General features: G+C 34.1%; 2 protein-coding genes across 3 annotated transcripts in view; both read left to right on the top strand.

The window, feature by feature from the left end:
- LOC123878698 (laccase-1) overlaps positions 1-13,279 on the top strand; it is an 81,006-nt gene extending 67,727 nt beyond the window's left edge. Inside the window, exons 2-8 of the mRNA XM_045926017.1 lie at positions 3,628-4,069; positions 5,309-5,593; positions 6,058-6,533; positions 8,788-8,972; positions 9,799-9,994; positions 10,089-10,301; positions 10,400-13,279. Of these exons, the coding sequence (XP_045781973.1) occupies positions 3,628-4,069; positions 5,309-5,593; positions 6,058-6,533; positions 8,788-8,972; positions 9,799-9,994; positions 10,089-10,301; positions 10,400-10,818 (2,216 nt within the window). The 3' untranslated portion in view covers positions 10,819-13,279. The remainder of the gene's footprint in view (positions 1-3,627; positions 4,070-5,308; positions 5,594-6,057; positions 6,534-8,787; positions 8,973-9,798; positions 9,995-10,088; positions 10,302-10,399) is intronic.
- Positions 13,280-14,533: 1,254 nt separating this feature from the next.
- Positions 14,534-18,184, top strand: LOC123878740 (laccase-15-like). Of its 2 annotated transcripts, XM_045926052.1 has the most exons (5): positions 14,534-14,732; positions 15,123-15,318; positions 15,805-16,017; positions 17,214-17,444; positions 17,684-18,184. In XM_045926052.1, the coding sequence occupies exons 2-5, from the start codon at positions 15,126-15,128 to the stop codon at positions 17,851-17,853; spliced, it is 807 nt and encodes a 268-aa protein (XP_045782008.1). In that variant the 5' UTR covers positions 14,534-14,732; positions 15,123-15,125; the 3' UTR covers positions 17,854-18,184. The 2 variants fall into 2 exon arrangements, with proteins under 2 accessions (XP_045782008.1, XP_045781999.1); XM_045926043.1 differs by lacking the exon at positions 14,534-14,732 and having other exon boundaries at positions 15,050-15,318.
- The last annotated feature ends 3,756 nt before the right edge of the window (positions 18,185-21,940 follow it).

The following is a 21,940-nucleotide window of genomic DNA, read 5'->3' as shown; positions in this document are numbered from 1 at the left end:
AATGTAGCGAACCACTCACATTTCCTAGTTTTACATATAACAAGTAGCTACGAGTAGGTACGATGGAATTAAATTGGATTCTTCCTAATTTATGACTAGGTACATTTAGTAAATTTCTTGGTTCCTTAAATGTATGTGTAACTCAACTTGAATCGAAATAAATATTTTAAATTAGTGTTAACAGGGCTCTCTCCGTAACTCGCTTCATACAATCGTAGTTCCAATTTCATTTGAATATTAAGCAACCAAAGTCCATGAAATTTTGCAGACATATTCTAGAAACTAATATCTGTGTCTGTGGTGTTTTAGATTTTTCTAAAAATATGTAGTTTTAAAATTACAGGGGCTCAAAGATTTGTATGTAAATTTTTAAGACCGCGTAACTTTGAAACCGAATATTTTAACAGAAATCTGGAAAACCACAGACATAGATATTAGTTTCTAGAATATATCTGCAAAATTTCATGGACTTTTTGGTTGCTTAATATTCAAATGAAATTGGAACTACGTTTGTATGAAGCGAGTGACGGAGAGACCCCTCTGAAACAGGCAATTATTTTTTTAGAATAAAAACAACCGAAATACAATATACATATATATATAAATAAATAGGTGCAGTTACACAAACGTTCAAAAAATACCTACTTTCGAAAAACATGAGGTCGAGGCGTTCGTTGACTGCAATCACAGGTGAAATAATAATTCTGAACGTTATTGGAAGTACAAGTCTAGTAAACATTATATAGCCCTGTTACCCTTGTATTAATTACATTGTAGTTAATTACTTACATTTTTACAATCGATATAAAAATGATTGGAATACCAATAGTGGCATATTGTGTTTTATTTGAACGATTTAATATTTGGGGTTACCTAAATACTATTAGTTACTTGTAAAACTTTATTTAGGTATTTAGTAAGTAGTAAGGTAAAGTCACCAAATAACGTCCCTTTTTTGTAAAAACCATTTTTTTTTTAATAAACCAAAGGAAGTTATAAATAAAACATCAGGTTTAAGTTATAACATTTCTTTATTATTTTGAACGGTCAGAAACTTCTTAACTCTGTTACAAAAATAGCTTTAACAAAAAACTAGAAATTCAGAGATTATTTTTTCGATAGATATGTAATTGACACCGAGCAAAGCGAGGTCACAGAGTCTTCTTGAGTTTTGCACCTTTCCGTCCGTCCATCCGTCTGTCACAATCTTATAACTTCTGTATTACTGAACGTAATTACTTCAAATTTAAACATAATAATAAGTAAACTAATGGCCTTCAGCCCAATATTGCATAAAAAATATAAAAAGCTTTATTGAACTACTATTGAATAACTTGAGCAACAAATGATAAAATTAGATTAATATTATAAAGAAACGAAATTACATAATATTTCATTTTTAATGGGCGTCAGTATTTTTAACAAAACTTTACAATAAATAAAAGTGAAGCGAACTTCATGCGTTATTGCTCTCAGCATTTTAAGTTGCTGAGATCGTAGACTAATTAATTGACAGATCTAAATCTAGTGCCATCCTTTTCCTCAGGAAGCATTGTGGAAGGTACCAATACATTTAAACCTTTTTTTTAGTTTAAACATTATACTTAGGTATACAACAAATTTAGATCATGTTGATAAAGTTGTAAACTAAAACCAGACTGCGATCGTCTTAATAAACGCTGAAGTATTATAGTGAAATTGTTTTCTTGTCGCTTGCTATATTTTAATGTTGTAGTGAATTCAGAATTTTCTCCTCTTTCATTTGACATCCCACTCGATACAATAGCAAAAAAAATTTTGGACACCCCCACTTTTTTTGATGTAACACCCGTTAGGTCAATTTTTTTCGTATAAAATATAGCCTATGTCACCCGGACCTTAACGACGAATCAAATGACACCTCATTCATCAAAATCGGCCCAGTAGTTTAGGCGCTACGGTGGAACACGCAGAATCTAGATATAAACATACATACATACTTACATTTATACATGCATACATAAATAGACTGCTAAAATCATAACCCATCCTTTTGGCTTTGCCGCAGTCAGGTAAAAAGTATTTTTTAATAATTTGTGTTGTTTGAAAGATTTTTGTCACATTCTTGACTTCATATTTTTAACAAAATAATATTATAATTAACAAGTGTAAATTAAAATTTATAACACCCCCGACAAGTGAAGGTTACACAGATACACACGTCAAACTTATAATACCCCTCTTTTTGGGTCGGGGGTTAAAAAGTAGGTCATGATAATGTAAATACGTACTTCCTTGACTCATAACATAAGGCCATCAAAAAGTTAAAAGAAAATATGCTATCGTAAGTACAGTTGTATATTTAACAAGGTCACCAAAGGTTTATAATATAAATCACTATCGGCGATGCTAGGAACATATTATAACTAAAATAAAACGTATAAAAACGTTGTTACCGCATGACAAAGTTAATAGTAATAAGGAAGTAAAAGTTTATTCGGTTCAGGGTCGGGGATTCTAACCCAAACTAAGTATAAATAAAAAACAGGCGGTACTGAAGTAAACCACTATACCTACTGTTGAGTAAGATAATGTTGAAATGCGATTGTACCTATCTAACAAAATGTCCAATTAAATGAAACGCTAGACAAAATATAGAACTAGAACAGCTAAAATGTAACACCGATAGTCAACAAGGAAGTAAAAGTCCTTGCATTTTAAAGGATAGAGTCCCTTTTAACTGGTGAGATTGCAAAATGATCGTGACAGGGTATTCACTGGTATTCTAATATTGTTTGCATAAAAGCGCCTGTCTTGCAGAATACAGCATTTACTTATTGAGGTACGAGTAGGTACATAATCTAATGGACATATCAATCGAAGTCTAGAAACACGGTCCATTTTACTAAACGATTAATTTGCAGCATTCATATAACAAATGGAACACTTGCTTTCCAATTAATTACTTAAAAATCCAATATAATAAAATGATGAAGAGTTCATTAAAACATAATCCACTGTAATAGATATCATTAAATATAATATTCAATATATTATGTAGTATTAAATACTTCATTAGAACACATTTCACAAATAAGGTTACTGTGTTTATACTTATTTAAATTTTTTTATAATCGCGAGACCGATTTGTTTTTGGGAAAATTTTCGATTACTTTGTAGCTAGTATATTGGTCTAGATATTATGGATCAGAACACAGTATCAGCTTAAATTTAAGACATTCTAATAAAAAAGACAATAAGTTAGAATTTTTAGGTTTGATGTTAATTTTGCTTGGCTATAACGCGGCTTGTTCAAATACTGTGGTTTTGTCTTAAATTTTCGTAAAAGTTAACTAACATTCTATGTATTTAAGACTTTTAAGTATTGTATATCATTATGTGTATTAAATTGTTGCTCTTTCTCATTTTTATTTATTCGTTTAAATCTTCATATTCTAGTTTGTTATTTCAATTAATACAAACGCAATAGTGAGTCAATATGAATCTTCATACAGATGCCTAATAGAAGCGTAGTCAATTTGAAGACCCTCACACAATTGATATTTATAAAAAAATTTGTTTATGAATTTTATTAATTTCACTACTCAACGGAATGTAAATATTTAATAGATGTTTTTTTTGTTACAGATTCAATCGAAGACCCAGATGACCAGTCAACATCAGCGTCATGGTGGCAGGCAGGCACAGCGACGCCCTTCCGTGATAGCAGTAATTCTTTCGCCTCAACACATGGTCTAGTTCAAACGCACCCGAGCAGTGATGATACGTTCAGTTCTTTTGGATCACTTGATAGCATCAATGCTCCATCCCCTAACCCATACGTGCAAAGTGGCAGCGGTCCGCTCAGTGGCGACTTCAGAAGTAACAATCCCCTGCCACCAATAACAAGGCCAAAAAATGGCAAACTGGCACTGAAACATTTGGACTTCACGAGTAGTGCAACTGCTGAACTTAGAAGAAATCCATTGCTGTCAGCGCCTGATGAGTGCGCAAGAGCATGTAGAGAAGGCGAACCGCCAAGAATATGCTACTATCACTTCACCCTCGAGTTCTACACTGTATTAGGAGCGTGAGTATCATTATAATATTATAATAATAATATGTACTTTGTAGAAAATATATAATCAGAATAATATCCAATATCATAAATACGAAAGTGTGTGTTTGTCTGTCCATCCGTCCGTCCATCTTTCCGTCAGTCTGTGTCTGCCCCTCCACTTAACGAATATGACAAAATTTTGTACATTTTTGAAGAATCTTAGATTCCGGGAATGGGCTACTACCGAAAAATCAAAGAATTCCCTCGGATATTTTTAAAATCTTAATCTAAGTGGACGAAGTCGCAGGCTTATTCTAGCAACATACATTTGCTAAGTAGTAACAACATGAAGGCGTATTCTCAATGGGTGTGTTTCTACTATTAGTACGACTACTTATCTAAATTAGTTCTCCTATTTATCAATTCAAAACGCCTTTAAGTTGAGAATACTGCTATTAAAAAATAATGACCGCTTCCTTTAGTGAATTCTCTAATGCGAAACATTGGCCTCCATTTTTAAGTGTTCTAATATACTGAAATAAGTTTAAATTTTATAATAGTGCACGCAAAATAAGTAGTCCAATCTGAGGTTGCAACATGGCGATTTGCGCAGCTCCTGAACTAAGGACATTAATTATACAAACCAGGTTGAGATCTGTTCTTATATAATACACAGTAATACGCCTCGTGTTTAGAATTTTTATTTTGTACGCATTTATTTCTACTTGTATGGGGACGTACAGTTGCATAGAAAACTATCAAAGCTGCTACAGCAACTCATTCCCAAACTTTTTTAATATTTGAATAATCCTTTACATTGTAATTGGATTTTTCAATAAGTATAGGTTTTAGGAAAACTTTGAATTATTGAAAGACGGGCGCATATTGTAGAAACGTACGCAATTACTAATAAAAACATTAATAAAATTCTAACAACAAATAAACATGTTTCGAGAAAGTTATTACATGAATGAATTATAAACTAGATAGTAGTTTATTATTCATTTTCCATAGTATCTACATATAATATTAGATAATAAAATATAAAAGTATAATAGTTAGTTGTTATAAAAAGAATACCCAGCTGAGTTTGTTGTGCGGTTCTTCTCAGGTTTCAGGCACGTTTGGAACTCTTGTAGCTTTATTTTTAAGTTGACGTGATTAGTTATCACCATTTACATCATTATCAAAAAGTTTGCGATGATACATACCTATTTTGAATAAATGCCTTGAGTTTCAATAAACTTATTGTTTTTTGTAATTTCCCAGGGCTTGCCAGTTATGTACACCCAACGCAACCAACTCAATCTGGTCACACTGCCAGTGCGTCTTAGCCGACGGAGTGGAGCGTGGCATCCTCACGGTAAACAGAATGTTGCCAGGTCCGTCTATCCAAGTATGCGAAAACGACCAAGTTGTCATCGATGTCGAGAATCACTTGGAAGGTATGGAGGTAACCATTCACTGGCATGGAATCTGGCAGCGAGGTACCCAATACTATGACGGAGTGCCGTTTGTCACTCAATGTCCTATCCAGCAAGGAAATACGTTCAGGTACTATTTTGAGTTATTTGGATTAAATAATGCAACTTATCTATCTATGAAAACATAAATATTTTTTTGATTGCGCTCCTCATTAACCCATTCCATCAGCCTGTATGCATCCACTCCAGTCATCCTTTTTGATTATAATATTGATTTTTAAATCAAAAAATGTACTCCATTGTCCCTTGGGAGGATTTAAGGATTCTAACAATATTTCATACATCCAAATCAGTTAACGCATTTAGAAGTTATGGTGTAATAAAGAAACTCACTGAAAACCTGAAAACGTTTCACTTCATTTTATTGGCAGTCGTCTAAAAAGTTTATTGAGTTTTATGTTTGCAAACTCGTGACAATTTTTTGTCTGAGAACGACATTGTACTTAGTTCCACATTCACGATCTTTTATTTTATAAATCATTGTTTTATTGCTGTTTTCTAAAATAGCTATTGATGTTCATTTTATAATTCCAGATACCAATGGAAAGGAAACGCAGGTACCCACTTCTGGCACGCACACACTGGTCTACAGAAACTGGACGGTATATATGGAAGCATCATCGTTCGGCAACCTCCATCCAAAGATCCCAACAGCCATATGTACGATTATGATTTGACTACACACGTTATGTTAATCAGTGATTGGCTTCACGAAGACGCAACTGAAAGGTTTCCTGGTCGTCTAGCTGTTAATACTGGGCAAGATCCAGAAAATGTATTGGTTAACGGAAAAGGGCAGTTCAGAGACCCTAACACTGGATTTATGACAAACACCCCTCTTGAAGTGTTTACCATTACGCCTGGTAGAAGATATAGGTTTAGAATGATAAACGCATTTGCTTCAGTTTGCCCCGCCCAAGTGACAGTTCAAGGTCATAATCTAACAGTAATTGCCGCCGATGGTGAGCCGGTTCAACCTGTTTTAGTTAATACACTGATCTCATTCTCCGGTAAGTGACTGTTAATCATTTTTATGGTTCCGTACCTTAAAAGGAAAAAAGGAACCCTTACAGGATCACTTCGTTGTCTGTCTGTCTGTCTCTCTGTCTGTCTGAGCGTCTGTCCATCTGTCGTGTCTGTCAAGAAAACCTATAGGGTACTTCCCGTTGACCTAGAATCATGAAATTTTGCATGTAAGTAGGTCTTATTTATTTTTTAAGATAAAATAAAAAAATGAATTCTTACTCTACTCAATGAGCTCTAAACAATGATATCCCACTTGCTAGGGTAAGCAAAAAAAAAAATTTTTTTCGGCTTCTTTTCATGTACTGATAAGAGTCCCCCTGAAAATAATTTTATTGAATTTTTAATTCATTATTTGGTTTTGGCTCAAGGTTCTACACCAAATAGTCTTTTGTCTGTCTGTACGCCTGTCTTCAGGTTTGTAACTCATTTCGTGTACGAGCTGGAGACTTGTGACACGCGGATAGGCAGACGGACGGACAGACAGACAGACAGCAGAGTGACATTAATAGGGTTCCATTTTTACCCTTTGGGTACAGAACCCTAAAATAATTAAAATGTGTTCATGAAAAAAAATCTAGAAATCACAAATAGATGGCGCAGTCCGTCATTAACTTGCTGTATTTCCTACATAAAAGTCTTTAGGCATATAACTTGTACGATGGTACGGAACCCTTTGCGTTTGCGCGTCCAACTCGCACTTGACTGGTTTTTAGGAATCAGCGTGACGATAACGAGTTTCAAAATAGGCGCGGAACTTCTTTATTATTTAACGTTATTGATAGGGTTATAATCGGCCGCTACTTAAATAAGGTACCTACGCGGTACGCCCTGTTATTTCGAATGAATAGAATAGAATAGATTTTTATTCAAATAGACTTTTACAAGTGCTTTCAATCGTCAAATAATTTACCACTGGTTCGGAATGCCGTTCCTATCGAGAAGAACCAGCAAGAAACTCGGCGGTCGCTCTTTTCAATTCTTCAATTTACAACAATATTCTTAATTCGTAATGTGTAACTCGTAGATAACTGTACAATACCTCAACCGAAAAGAATTGTATAATGTTGGTTACCGCTTCCTCGATTACGATTTTTATTTGCTAACTAGTTGATCCGCTCCGCTTCGCACGGGGAGCCTACCTATTCCATCACCAAAATATTGATATGGATGTGTTGTACTCACGTATTAATCTATCTTGAACATTAAATACAATGAAACCCGTATTGAATTGCACTGAGTTTAGACGCGTACCAATATTTTTTTTACAAAATTTAACATTTTTTTCAAAATCGGTTGAAATTTGACGGAATTATCGAGCAAAAGCGATAAAAATCCCGAAGAATTCCTAATATTTTTTGGGATAGTAAACTACCCTATATGTTAACCCGGAGTTTCGCCTGCCACTGTCTGTACCAAATCTCATTTAAATTCGTTCAGACAGACACGAATTCAAAAAAAATTGTTTTGGGGTCGATATCGATAATAATGTTTCCTCCGATTAATATTGAATATACAGAAATCGTCCAGTTACATTTTTTAATATAAGTATGGGAACTTTTGATTTTCCAGGACAAAAGTAGCATATCCGTAATAGCCCGTCCTCGGGACGCAAGGTATCTCTGTACCCGTAAAAACATTTAAATTAAACGAATGATTCTTTGAAAATCCCGTGGGATCACCAGGAATTTAGGAATGCAATTCCTTACAGGAGGAGATGCGTTTTTATATTGTACCTATGTAAACCGAAATCGCCGAGATTTCTGAACCGATTTGCGTAATTTTTTTTTGTCCAAACATCGCCCTAAAAAATTTGGATTCCAACTCCTCAATCCTGATGCTCTAGGGGACCTGAACACCAAAGCTGATGGGTTTTAGAAACTGTCAGTTATAAATTGATATTGGAGGTATTTATACCAAGTAAAGACTTTGTCGTTGACCTCAACTCCTCAACCCTGATGCTATAAAGAATTGCATTCCGAAATCCTGGTAGCCCCAAGTGATTTTTAAAGGATCATTCGTTTCAATGTTTTTACGTGGTACAGAAAGACGTGCATCCCGGGGACGGGCTAATATACGGATAGGCTACTTTTGTCCTGGAAAATCAAAAGTTTCCACGGGATTTTTAAAAACCTAAGTTCACGTGGACGAAGCTGCGGGCATCATCTATTTATAAGTGTAAATTACTAATAACTCAATGTTCATGAGAAATATCTTTAATTTTTTCCCATTGCATTTTAGGTGAACGCTACGATTTTGTCGTAGAAGCAAACAGTATACCGGGCGCGTACTGGATTCAAGTTCGTGGCCTCGGAGAATGTGGTATAAAGCGCGCACAACAATTGGCTATTCTTCGATATGCTAGAGGACCTTATCAGCCATCTTCCCAACCCCCAAGCTATGACGTAGGACTCCCGCAGGGAGTGGTAAGTTTGAGGAAGATGGTCAAAAGTACTTTTTGAAACACCATCATAAATTACCATTTTTTCCCCATGTAAATAGGTCAATTTTGGTTCAAAGTAGTAATATTTCCCTACATTGAATGAATTTCCTTTCCACTGGGTATTTTAATATAGAAGCTCATAGCGTGAGCCTATCTTTCTTGCTTATTAATCGGCGGATATTGCATACTGGATTCTTGCAAACATGACAACCTCGATAAACTAAATTGTTGAGAGCTAGGTATTTCTTAAACATAAATACTAGTGCCGGTGCAGATAATTTAAGTTTTATTTTCTTTTAATTGGTATCCAGTATGCAGTTGTATAGAAAGCTGGTAGTGAGTGAGATTTGTATATATATGTACTTACATATTATTATTAAATTAGTCAAATATAATAATAATTATTCTAAGATAAACTGATAAGTAGAAACGGTTTTGTGATGTAGCAGAACTCCCCGCATGCCCACAACCAACAAAATCCTAATAGAATTGTAAAAATATTCCATTTTACTCTTTTACTACACTGCTTTAATTCTAATTTTCATTTTTTTATTTATTTACGAAAAAATAATGTTTATGTTTAGTTTAATTCGGATAAACAATTTCCTGACGGAATATAAATGGAATATATTTGCACGTCCTTAGTACAATCCCACAAATACAGCATTCTCGTTAACCATTTTTGATTACTATCAACACTCGTAATTCCATAATTCCTCTCGAAATAAAGACAGTAGATCATAAAGTAGTCGTAGTTCATGCACGTAATATTAGTAATTGCACGTACCGTTCTCCCACTAACTATTCAGGTATTGAATCCTTTGGATGCAAGATGTAATGTACCCAGAAACGATGCTATTTGCGTCAGCCAACTGAAAAACGCAAGAAACATCAATCCAGCCATCCTACGAAAGAAACCCGACGTGAAAATCTTCATGCCATTCCGCTTCTACCCCTACACACCAGAAGACTTATTCCAGCCCAATACTTACAACAAATTTTTGGGTAAGATTTATAATACTTAACTGTCGTAGTGACGTTTTATTTTGAGCTAACTATAGTTACTAGTAAAATATTAATTATGTATAAATTTTCGCAGTGGCGGGACAAGGAGCTCACGTAATTAGTTTAATAGATGAAATTTCACATATGGCTCCGCCAGCACCACCTCTCAGTCAATATGACGACATCGACCCAGAACAGTTCTGTAACGGTGACAACAGACCACCAAACTGTGGACAAAACTGCATGTGTACACACAAAGTAGACATACCTCTGAACGCTGTAGTAGAAGTTGTACTTGTAGATGAAGGTACGTTGCATAGCCAGAGTTTCTATATTATATGGTTATTACGTAGGTTATCACCGTTATTATAATGCCAACTGCTTATACTTATTTTTTATTTTCAGTTCAAATCACCAACTTATCTCACCCGTTCCACTTGCACGGATATTCGTACAATGTAATCGGTATCGGTCGGTCTCCCGACCAGAATGTAAAGAAGATTAACTTGAAACACGCCCTCGATCTAGACAGGAGAGGATTACTGGAGCGTCACCTGCAGCAAGGAGATCTTCCACCGGCGAAAGACACGATAGCTGTGCCAAACAATGGATACGTCGTTCTCCGTTTCGTTGCTGACAATCCAGGATTCTGGCTCTTCCACTGTCACTTCTTGTTCCACATCGTGATCGGAATGCAATTTATCGTTCAAGTGGGAACACACGCGGATCTTCCTCCTGTCCCTCCCAACTTCCCGACTTGTGGAGACCACCTTCCTCCTATTCGAACCGCCCTCCCTCCTATCCACCCTCCTCCTATGCACTAAGCGGTTCCTACGCCCTACTTCAGTTTTCATATGAGCAACAATTGGTATAGCAGTTTGATGTTACCTAAGTGTTATTTTGTGTTTGTTTTGTGTGATGTGATCGGTAGATTCGAAGTGCTCGAATCTGCTTTATGTGTTTCATTTTTATTCGAGAATGTTTAACTGAAGTTCATGCTGGTTTGTGAATTTATTTAAAAGTGATATTTTGAGTGAATTTCAGTAAAATCTTATGCCATATTTCGGTGATACCCATTGGTGTCAACCCGAATATTGCATAGTTGAGGCTCCTAATTGTACGACATCATTAAATGTATTTTTTATATTTTACTACGAACGTTTGTTCTGTAACTAACGACTTGCCATTTAATTTTTCACCAAGGATATTTATTGAGTGTATATATATTTAAATATTACTTAACAGGCGCTTCAAAAATAAGCCACCCCCAAATTCCATGTTGATTTTTCATAGCTTCACTTGCATTTTCGTAAGCATCATCATTGTCCTAGACCGCTAAAAATGTTTTTCTTCTAAGATTATTGTAATAAGGTAATTTAAAGAGTTTAATATCAAGAATAGCGCCGATTGTGTTATCTTTGTAGCCAAAAATAAAAAGAAACAAATACAGATACTCGTTTAGTTTAGAAACTAAGTTTAGAGTACCTGCATCTCTTTCTTTTCAACATTGCTAAAAAGGATGGAATATGAATTATACGTTGAAGACTAAATTTTAGTGCATGCTACACAATGGCTCGCGTCTGGCAGCTAAAGTTACGAGGTTTGACAGCTGTAAATTAAATTTCAAACTGTCAAACTGTACCTGGCCTTTTCATATTAAGTACATGGTAAGAAGGGAATGCGAATACTCTAAAATTTTGTTGGGCTCAGAATTAGTACCGTCAAAAAAGTCTAATTTTGCCTCGCGTCCTATGTTTGTTTATAATGAAAAAAGTTAATATCTTTTTCAATTTACTAGTCTAGCAATCGAAACATTTGCCAGTTTTTAGAATAATTATTTATCGGACAGCGGCAAAATAGTGTCGTTATGGAGGTAACATGCATAATTTTTGTCTATCGTGCGGCAAACGAAAGTGCGAGAAGGCGGTTGTGAGTTGTGGAGAAACTTTCCATATAAGTTAAAATATGTATATTTCTATCGTTGATAGTTTGATCATTTGCACGTTATTATACACGTATGTTTATTAAGAAATGTTGGAGTAGGCTGACTTTAGCAACTTTTCTAAACAAGTGTACATAACATTGCCTAGGCTAGGGTTGACACATTTGTTATTTATCTCATTACATACATCTGTTACATATCTCAATTGTTACCTACCTACTAAATACTAAATGTTTTAATTTTCGTAAGACTAATTGTTATTCTAATAAATACTACTTGCAATGACAAATTAAGCGTTAAACCATACGCGTTTTTAAAATATAAATTACCTGCTCGAATAATAAATAACTATTTTTTTAACTATTTTTTTTTTTTCAGTCTTATATTACTAATTGGACAACCCTTACCATTCTATGTCAATGTATAGAGATTGTACAAAATTGTGTCTAAACATTGTCTTAATAAATTTACCTTCTGATTCTCCCTAACGCCAGTGGAAATTAGGGATGTATTCTCTAGAGATTCAGTTAGATTTTAGCTTGTGCCAGAATAAAATCAAATTATTTATTTCGGAGTAAATGCATCAGGCAATGTTAGGAATATGGGAAATATCATTGGCTAATTCCTAAAATACCTCAAAATTTTCATTTCATACCCAAATTGTCTAAGTAAAAATTATAAAAATTTTGGAGCTTTTTATGACAAAATGATAACGTGCAAATCATGCAAATTTTAATGTTTCTATTTTAAAATAAAGCCCAATGATATCAAAATCCGTGAAAAGTTAGGATATTCAACGGTACCAATGTACTTGAGTAGGTATTTGCGGGGTGGCTTGCTTTTATTTGTGACAATTTATATAAATGTGTTTAAAAACTTAAGTTATTTTCCCGTTACTAACCTGAAATTGCATGTACCACAACAATTAGAAAATGTATATACTTAGTAAAAACTGCAATACATGTAAATACACGTACCTAAACCTGTAGTTACCACTATAAATCATTGCACAGCACCCAAACAACGAAGACTGTTTATAACCATATTAATATAATATGAATAGTTACCAAAATGTTATCATACGCAGTTACCATTATTTAATTTAAGAAAATAAAATTTTGATTAAAATCTACTTATTATAACATTACTTATACCTACATAATGTATCATGCGATGGACTTAAAAGTACTGGTAAAACCAGTTTTTAACAAATATAATATTGTACTGGCTATTTAAATAAAAATTTATTTCAGTAATAAACTACATGCAGTTCATTGATATAATTTACGTTTTTAAGAAAATTGTACGTTTTGTGACACGTCATAATAAAATTTATAAAAATACATTATCATTTTATTTCCCTTTTTTTGGATGATAAAGACAATATTTTCTTTTATAAAAATTGTAGGTAGTACACCTAATCATGGCTTTATAACCCGTGAAAATGTTCTAATAGGTAGATACGCCCCTGGCTTAACCGACTACTTAAGATAAAAAAGTGTAAAATAATTTGTAAATCGTAGTTAGTTAGTTTTACACAAATATCTAAACTTAGCTGAATACTCAATTAATTGACCTTCATGCAATATGGTCCAAATTGCTACTGCTGCCAGACCTTCCTTATTTTCTTAGAAACAAAATGTGTGGGATAGAGTAGTCATAAATGCACGCATATTTGCTGCCTTGTAGCTTGGGCCAATTTAAAGATATCGGTTGCTAAAGGCATATAAAACATTACTCACTTATCATAATGACTGAGCGCTGATTTTTATATAAAAAATTACGAGTCAGACTATAAATAAGATGAACTGTTAATTTTTACGAGCTTTAAAGCGTTTGGCGGAAATCCTAGACTTTTCTAGGATTTCCTATCTATCCTCCGACTAGAAATGTCTGGCAGTATTTAGTATTAAATTATGAACAATATTTTCTAAAACATACATGAAAATCAGCAATCAGACTTAAAGAATTTTTTTAAATAGGTACTTTTAGCACAAATTTCAGAATTCGCACACGGCACAAGCTATATCAGGTATGCGCACCTGCGTTTATAGTACACATAGACACTATTCTATTCACACATTTTGTTTCTCAGAAAATAAGGAAGGTCTGGCGGCAGTGGGATCTTGCTCTAATACATTAAAGTGGAATGTGACCATCTCACCTGAATGGTCCAGTAAAGAAGCCCCTATGTTGACTTTCATAGTCAAAATAGGGGCTTCTTTAGTTCTTCCAGTGCAGTGTTAAAGTAGTGCCAACGTTTTTACGTTTCCTGTGAAAAAGATTATCACTACTTTTAGACCTGTCAGTTTAGTTTAGAGATTTGTGCACAAACGAATAAGCACCAATTTAATGTTTTATAGTAAAATTTATTAGCACACCCTTAGGCGCAAAGCACACTCGCAGAGTGGAGTGGAGCTGAAGCGCAATATCTTTCTTGATAACAAGCTTTATTTCTTTTGGCATAACGGCGGCAGCTCACCCAGGGGCATCGCTCATCATTTGAGTTTCCTCCGTGTTGTTCGAAACGTACCGTTGTTGTACCATTCGGAGAAGAACCAGTAAGAAACTCGGCGGTTGCTCTTTTCAAAGATTTAAGGCTCACTTATAGTTGTTATCAAAAACACTCGGCTCCACTCCACTCCGTCTGTATGCGTCGACCCTTAGTAGCATTAGTGTATGATACTGGTGACCTGCACTCACACCTAAGTGGTAAACCTCGAAGCAACACCAATCCTCCGGCAGTAGTGGCACCCCCGCCCCAGCGTGGTTTATTGCACGGATACCTTACTTCAGGTTGTATATTTTTATTTAATTAATTTATTAACAGCCTCTTTTATTTTAACTAAAATGACATTTTGAAATGCTTACCTAAGTTTGTTGAGTTTTCTGTAATAGCAACAATTAGAAACGTTTACAAAAGTTCCAAATGTGCAAAGTTTCAACTCAATCGGATGAACGAAGCGCGATCGCAAAGATAACGAACAGACATGCTAACCTTTTTTTAACTTCTTACTTCTTGTGAAAATTGATACGAGTTAAATCTTCCATAGTCAGGAAGGTGTGTCTGTAGTAGTTGTTTATTATGTGCGTTTCCATACAATATTGCAATATTTTCATGTTTGTTTAGATGTTATGATAATAAAATTATTATGAAGTATGTATTTCTCTTTCAATGTTCATCAGGTAATGAACCCATTGGACGCGGTTTGCGACGTCAAGAGAAATGATGCGGTGTGCGTCAGCAACTTGAAGTCAGCGATACCAATAGACAAAGCCATCCTGCAGGAGCGGCCCGACGTCAAGATATTCCTGCCGTTCAGATTCCATTTCTACAAACCCAACGACCTTTTCAGAGAGAACACGTATAGAAACTATTTAGGTATGTTTATGTCAATTAGTCTGTTGGTAATGGAATAATACAAACACTAAATGATGCCCGCGACTTCGTCCGCGTGGATTTAGGTTAGGTTGAAATCCTGCAGGAACTCTTTGATATCCCGGGATAAGAAGTTGCCTATATCAATTTCCGGGATTCAAACTACCACTGTACCATTTCTTTTTATAAATCGGTTAAACGGGTGAGCCTTTAAGAATCCCGTGGGAACTCTTAGATTTTCCGGGATAAAAAGTTGTCAATGTCCTTTTCTGAGATGTAAGCTAATTCTGTACCAACAAAATCTGTTAAACTGTTGGGCCCTGAAAAACTAGCAGACAGACAGACAGACAGGCAGGCGGATAGACGCAGGGGAGGTTTTGAAATACGTTACCCTAAAAAACAATAATCAAAGTCTTCATATTAGTCGTCAATGAAGAACATGCCCCTGAACAAAGAGTATTTGTTAAAATGATTCGTGTTCAATTTCAGTTGCTCCCAGTGGAGATCACGTTCTGAGTTTAGTGGATGAGATCTCCTACTCCGCGGCGCCAGCTCCCCCGCTCTCACAAATGCATGAGCTTCCTCCTGAACTGTTCTGCAATGGCGACAACAGACCAGCCGACTGCGCTGTCGACTGCAGATGTACCCACATGATCGATGTGCCCTTGAATTCTATCGTCGAGATAGTCCTGGTTGATGAAGGTAAGGAACTGAACCTTCATATTATCATTAAAATTGATGTTGTTCCTCAAGCACCGAAGAAACGCCAGCTCTCTTTTGATATGTTTTATTGATTCTACATAAGGGTGTGTTCTGAGAAGTTATTCCAACTACTACGTTCCCTGTTTTCTGATCGAACGTCGCAGAAACAAATATTATCCCCACCACTTGGATATCAGATTTTCTTCCATCTTCGTTATTCTAAGTATTTTTTACCATGCACCTGCATATTGTAGAACCAGCTTTACCTACAGTGTGGTCACTCAAAACTACAACAAGCCTCATCAAGAGGCTGATAAACTGAACTCAACCCAAACTCAATTAAATACATGAATTGAACTAGGAAAACTTAAATCAAGTTAGATAGAGCCTCAATAGCTCAACGGTTGAGGAGCGAACTGAATTTCGAAAGATCGGCGGTTCAAACCCCACCCGTTGCACTATTGTCGTACCCACTCCTGGCACAAGCTTTACGCTTAATTGGAGGGAAAAGGGGAGTATTAGTCATGATTAGCATCAAGCATGGCTAAAAAACGTACCATGTATAACTGCTGTAATAATAATTAAACATTTTTTTAACTGAGATGTTATTAACATAATATTATCCAGTAGAAATCTTTCACCTCACGGAATCAGGCATGCAAAAAAAAAATGCAAAAAATCATTTTCATTTCGATTCAAATTAAACTAAAGTAAGTATACTGAGCAAAATAGAAGGATTATAAGAGCGACCACTTTAGAAATATGATTTTTAAATACTTGATATTGAAATTGTAGCACAGTTTGACTTAAGATTAAAATTATTTAGGAAAAAAGTTTTGAGGCTTCGAAATGTCAATTTTGATTAAAACCACTTCGAAACAGGGTCTACATGTTCATTATTCTGATACTCCTTGTTTAGAACCAAGTTAGAATACCTGTCTTGCACCCTGATCCCATGCGCCTATCGTACAATACGAGAATGTTTACGACTATATTATTATGAACCACCTATTATCTTTCTACTGCTTCTATAATAAACAACTTTTGTTCATAATAATTATTATCTATCGATATAAACAAGTTCCGGAGGTGGCTGCAGGAGGACCATTTTGTCTATTGTTCTTCCATAATTTTTATAGGCACATGAGTAGATGCCAATTAGCACAAAACTTATTCATAATTTCTTTTCATTTCAGTACAGTCACCAAATCTCTCGCATCCCTTCCATCTCCACGGAACCTCATTCAGCGTGATTGGAATGGGTCGGTCTCCAGATAAGAACATAAAGAAAATCAATTTAAAACACGCTCTTGAATTGGACAGGAAGGGCCTTTTACACAGGCAGTACGACCTGCCACCTCTCAAAGATACTATCGCCGTACCAAATAATGGATACGTCGTATTGAGACTTAAAGCCGATAATCCTGGTAAGCCTTTATAAAAAATCCTAACAGAATTACATCAGAAACAGTTTAAAAGTTTAAAATTTTGCATAATAAGTATTTTGTTGACGAAGATTGTTAATTTGGTCATATCTTCACTTCTGTAATACCTAAAATTACTTTTCGTAAAACCTGCTTCTAGTTATCCCAGCTCATCAAATTATTCGACTGTTTCAGGTATCAACCTGGAGTTTTTTTTAAATTGCCAATTGTTAATCTTTCAGGCTATTGGCTGTTTCACTGCCACTTCATCTACCACATAGTGATTGGAATGAATTTAATATTACATATTGGAACTCAGAGAGACTTACCGCCATTACCACCGAACTTCCCGAGATGTGGTCACCATTTGCCAGCAATAACATCGCCATCATACTATCGTAAGGGATACTAACATTAGGATATTAGTTATTTCTAAGAAGCAGCGATCTCTTACGGCAATAAGTTGTAACCTTATTCAGGAGTTCAATATCAAAAAAACGTACTGCCATATTTTATAATGTTGTTGAAAATATGAACAACGTACGAACGAAATAAATTATAAATTAATTGGGTGATATACAAGGGATCCATGATTATTAAACATAACTTTTAAACTAGAAGACCAAAGTTATCGATGTTAGTACCCCTGATTCATACATAATATAATATTCTGAAGAATTTCCACATTCATTTGAGTCTTGCTGTAATTACTTGTTACACTTTTTATTTATATCTATATATCCATGTATATTTTATCCCAATATATTTTTAACTAAATTGTTGTAAACTGTTTCAGTGGATTATTTTTATTTATTTTTTAATTTTCGTTAAGAATTTTTGTTTCGCTTGTTCCTTGAAAATTTATCCGCTGAACATGTTTACCCCAATTATTTATTGTTACTTGTTTTAGAATTGTAAATAAATACTATTTAAGTAAAGTCGCGTACTAAGTTTTTTATAATGGTCTACGTAAAGTAGAACATAGGTATGATAGATATATTTCATCCATATGAGACTTATATTATAGCTGTACCTTGATGAAAAGATCATTACACAAAATAAAATATGAAGGCTGTTCCAATATAAATGTTATGTATCTACTGAGACCTGTTTCTATTGTAGTCACATATCTCAAATCTGTCTGATTTCCCGGTAGGCTCATCTATATCATTTACCTTTTTGATTGTACCGAAATGTTCGCAGTTCAATCTAGTTCTAGTAAAATATTCGTTTATGATATTACAATGACAGCATTCACTAAATCAAAAGTCATATTATTATCATCATGTAATGCACCGTGCAATGCATTTATAGTGTCCATTATAATATTCTCCTTAATTAGGTTATTATTAATCCCCTAATTTATACTAGGAGCAAAGATTGAACGGCAGAATCATAATTGAATTGGTTCTCTTTTGGCCAATTCTAAATGATCCAGTTTTGGTATTAAAACGTTTTTGCATGAGACATTTTCTCGCACAGTAGTATCTTGTCGTTATTCGCGCTAGATTTGAGAATTCTGTATCGCGTTTGCAGCTAGACTTGCGTGTGACGCGATTCGACTGCTCGAGATAATGTCAATGTGCAAGAGTTACTGGATAACTGCAGTAAAGCATCATAAAACGGATCTCTCCGTCACTCGCTCCATACAAACATTTGAATACTAACCAATCATACTCAATGGAATTTTGTAGAAACGTTCCGGGAACTAATATCTACGCCTGTGGTTTTCCAGATTTCCGTTAAAATATTCGGTTTCAAAGTTACGCGGTCTTAAAAATTCACATACAAATCTTTGAGCCCCTGTAATTTTAAAACTACATACTTATTTTTAGAAAAATCTAAAACACCACAGGCACAGATATTAGTTTCTAGAATATGTCCGCAAAATTTCTTGGATGGACTTTGGTTGCTTAATATTTAAATGAAATTGGGACTACGATTGTATGGAGTAAGTGACGGAGAGAGCCCTGTTAAAAATGCTAGAGCCAAAGTGTACAATAATTGAAAAATCGTGATGGGTGCAGAACTGTAGAGCCTCAGTTAAATAACTAATTCGATGTAGAATATAGACGTATTCTAGTGTTGATATAGTTGTTTGTATTATAATACATATTATTTAAATAAATAACTTTTCTTTGAATCAAGTCATTCGAGGGACTTGAAACCGTAATTAGTTTACGGTGTCTCTTCCACTTCTTATTTATGACACGTTTTTGATGTACCTGCTTACGTGTATTTTATAAATTTTATAAACCTTAGAGTATTGATAAAAGTACGTTTGTAAGACAAAACTACGAATTTATAATGTAGATACCTACTTTACTCTTTTACTCTGAGGTGGAACCTATTGTTTTATTATTTCATTTTATTTTGTCATAATATACCTATACGTTTTATAATAGTTATATTTAGAGCACACTATAATTATATAATATATCAAAAGATGCTGGCTGATGTCGATTAAAATAGTAAGTTAATAATATAGTGTCCCATAGTATTAAAGCAATTTTAGACAGTAAGGTACCGATTTTTTTTATTAGAGGTGATAAAGTCATTATTTTCTAATTTAATTTTAAAATATTTTTAAGGTTTTTACTAATTATAAATTCCAATATCTACCTAAATTTATCTGTACGTACCTATAAGATGTTTTTAAGAATCCAATTAACTTAATGGTAGTTTAAAAATGTACACAATAATATGATAAAAAATTAAAATTCAAGGGCCTTATAAAGGAACTAGCTGATACCCGCGACTTCATTCGCGTGGATGTAGTTTTTAAAAATCCCGTGGGAACTCTTTGATTTTCCGGGATAAAAAGTAGCCTATGTGCTAATCCAGATTATAACCTATCTCCATTCTAAATTTCAGCAAAATCCGTCCAGTAGTTTTTGCGTGAAGGAGTAACAAACATACACACACACACACACACACACACACACATACAAACTTTCGCTTTTATAATATTAGTGTGATTAATTACCTACCTTTGGTTTATAAATAACGATGGTTGCTTTATTTATTACGAAGAATATCAGATGTACTTTATCAGGGCCTAAAACTTACCACATTTGAGTTGACATCAGATTTTAGGGAGCTTATTTTTTCGACACAGAGTAGTGTTTTGGTATTAAAATATACTACTGTGGTGGTTTGGATATTAATAACATTTACTTAATATCTTTTAATTATTTAATTATTATTTATCAGAATAACTAACAATACAATTCATTATTTAATTAGATAGAATTTGTCATACCCTAAAATTGAAAAACTTTTTTATTCTACATCGAATAAAATATTTTTAAGAAGATTGATAAGTTTAGTATTAGTCTTAAAAACAAATAAATAAAAACTATTTAAGTAAAACATTATTTTATTTTTCACCGACTTCCAAAAAGGAGGTATTTCTCAATTCGCCCCGGTTTATTTCGTCTTAAGCAAAGTCGAGGCGGGGCCGCCTAATATAATAAATAGAACAACACTATATATAGATAACACTATAATCTATATAATAGAATAACACTATAGAACAACCTCCGACGACGCAGTGGTTAAATATTTTGCCAAATCATTAGATATTTGACCATATTTTGTTAAGCTAACTCAAACAACGCATTCTTCACTAGAATGCGCTGTTTGAGTTATTTAACTATTTATTGTAATTTTTGATCATTGGTTCAGTTAATTATGGATCAAAAAACCCGCCCTTAGTGACGAAAGTATGACTAATTTGACCACTAGTCAGGTTGAACCAATTTTGCGGGGTTTCTACTCAGTAATTGCCTCTCTGGATTCAACAAAAAATCATATTTCCACGAAATTGATTTTTCTCTATAAATGTTGACTACCATACACGTTACACATACCTACACTGAATACTTGACCTACTCCGATATGTAAACACCCGTAGGTAAATAACCATTACCTATACGTACCAATTTGATTTATAGGCAGATACAGATTAAATCTTATTTTCATATAAGTCAAACTTTACCTTATCTTGAATATTTAGGAATACAGTAGACATTATATTTGCGCTTTGATGGAAGATGAAGGTGGTAATTTTTTTAAAGCTTTTTTCGAGAGATTAATAACTTAAAACGCTAATATAAAACTTGTTATACTAACTAAATAAAATGACGTCTTAGTAGGTGGAAATTGAACTATATGGATATTAGAACTTTTTTCCAGTATAAAAATTCAAAACAAAATGAAAATGCATTCACATGCCAGTGCGTTAAATAACATAAGAGGAGAGTAGGTAGGTAGTTAACATATTTTTGAATTTTGAATAAAATATTCATAAAGATTTAGATTTTTGTTTATTTGATTTGCTTTATATGTTAAGTAAGTTAAAAAATTATCAACTTAAAATAATTAGTTATCAACTATTTTTAACGAAAAAGGTATATTTAACAAGTAGGTATATTTTAGAATAATTGTTCTTATTTATGTGCACACGACTGGATGACCTAGGTATATTAATTTTTTTT

Source organism: Maniola jurtina, chromosome 3 (genome assembly GCF_905333055.1).
Source record: "Maniola jurtina chromosome 3, ilManJurt1.1, whole genome shotgun sequence".
NCBI lineage: Eukaryota > Metazoa > Arthropoda > Insecta > Lepidoptera > Nymphalidae > Maniola > Maniola jurtina.
The sequence above is the reverse complement of the archived record's forward strand: the minus strand, read 5'-3'. Positions and strand labels throughout refer to the sequence as shown.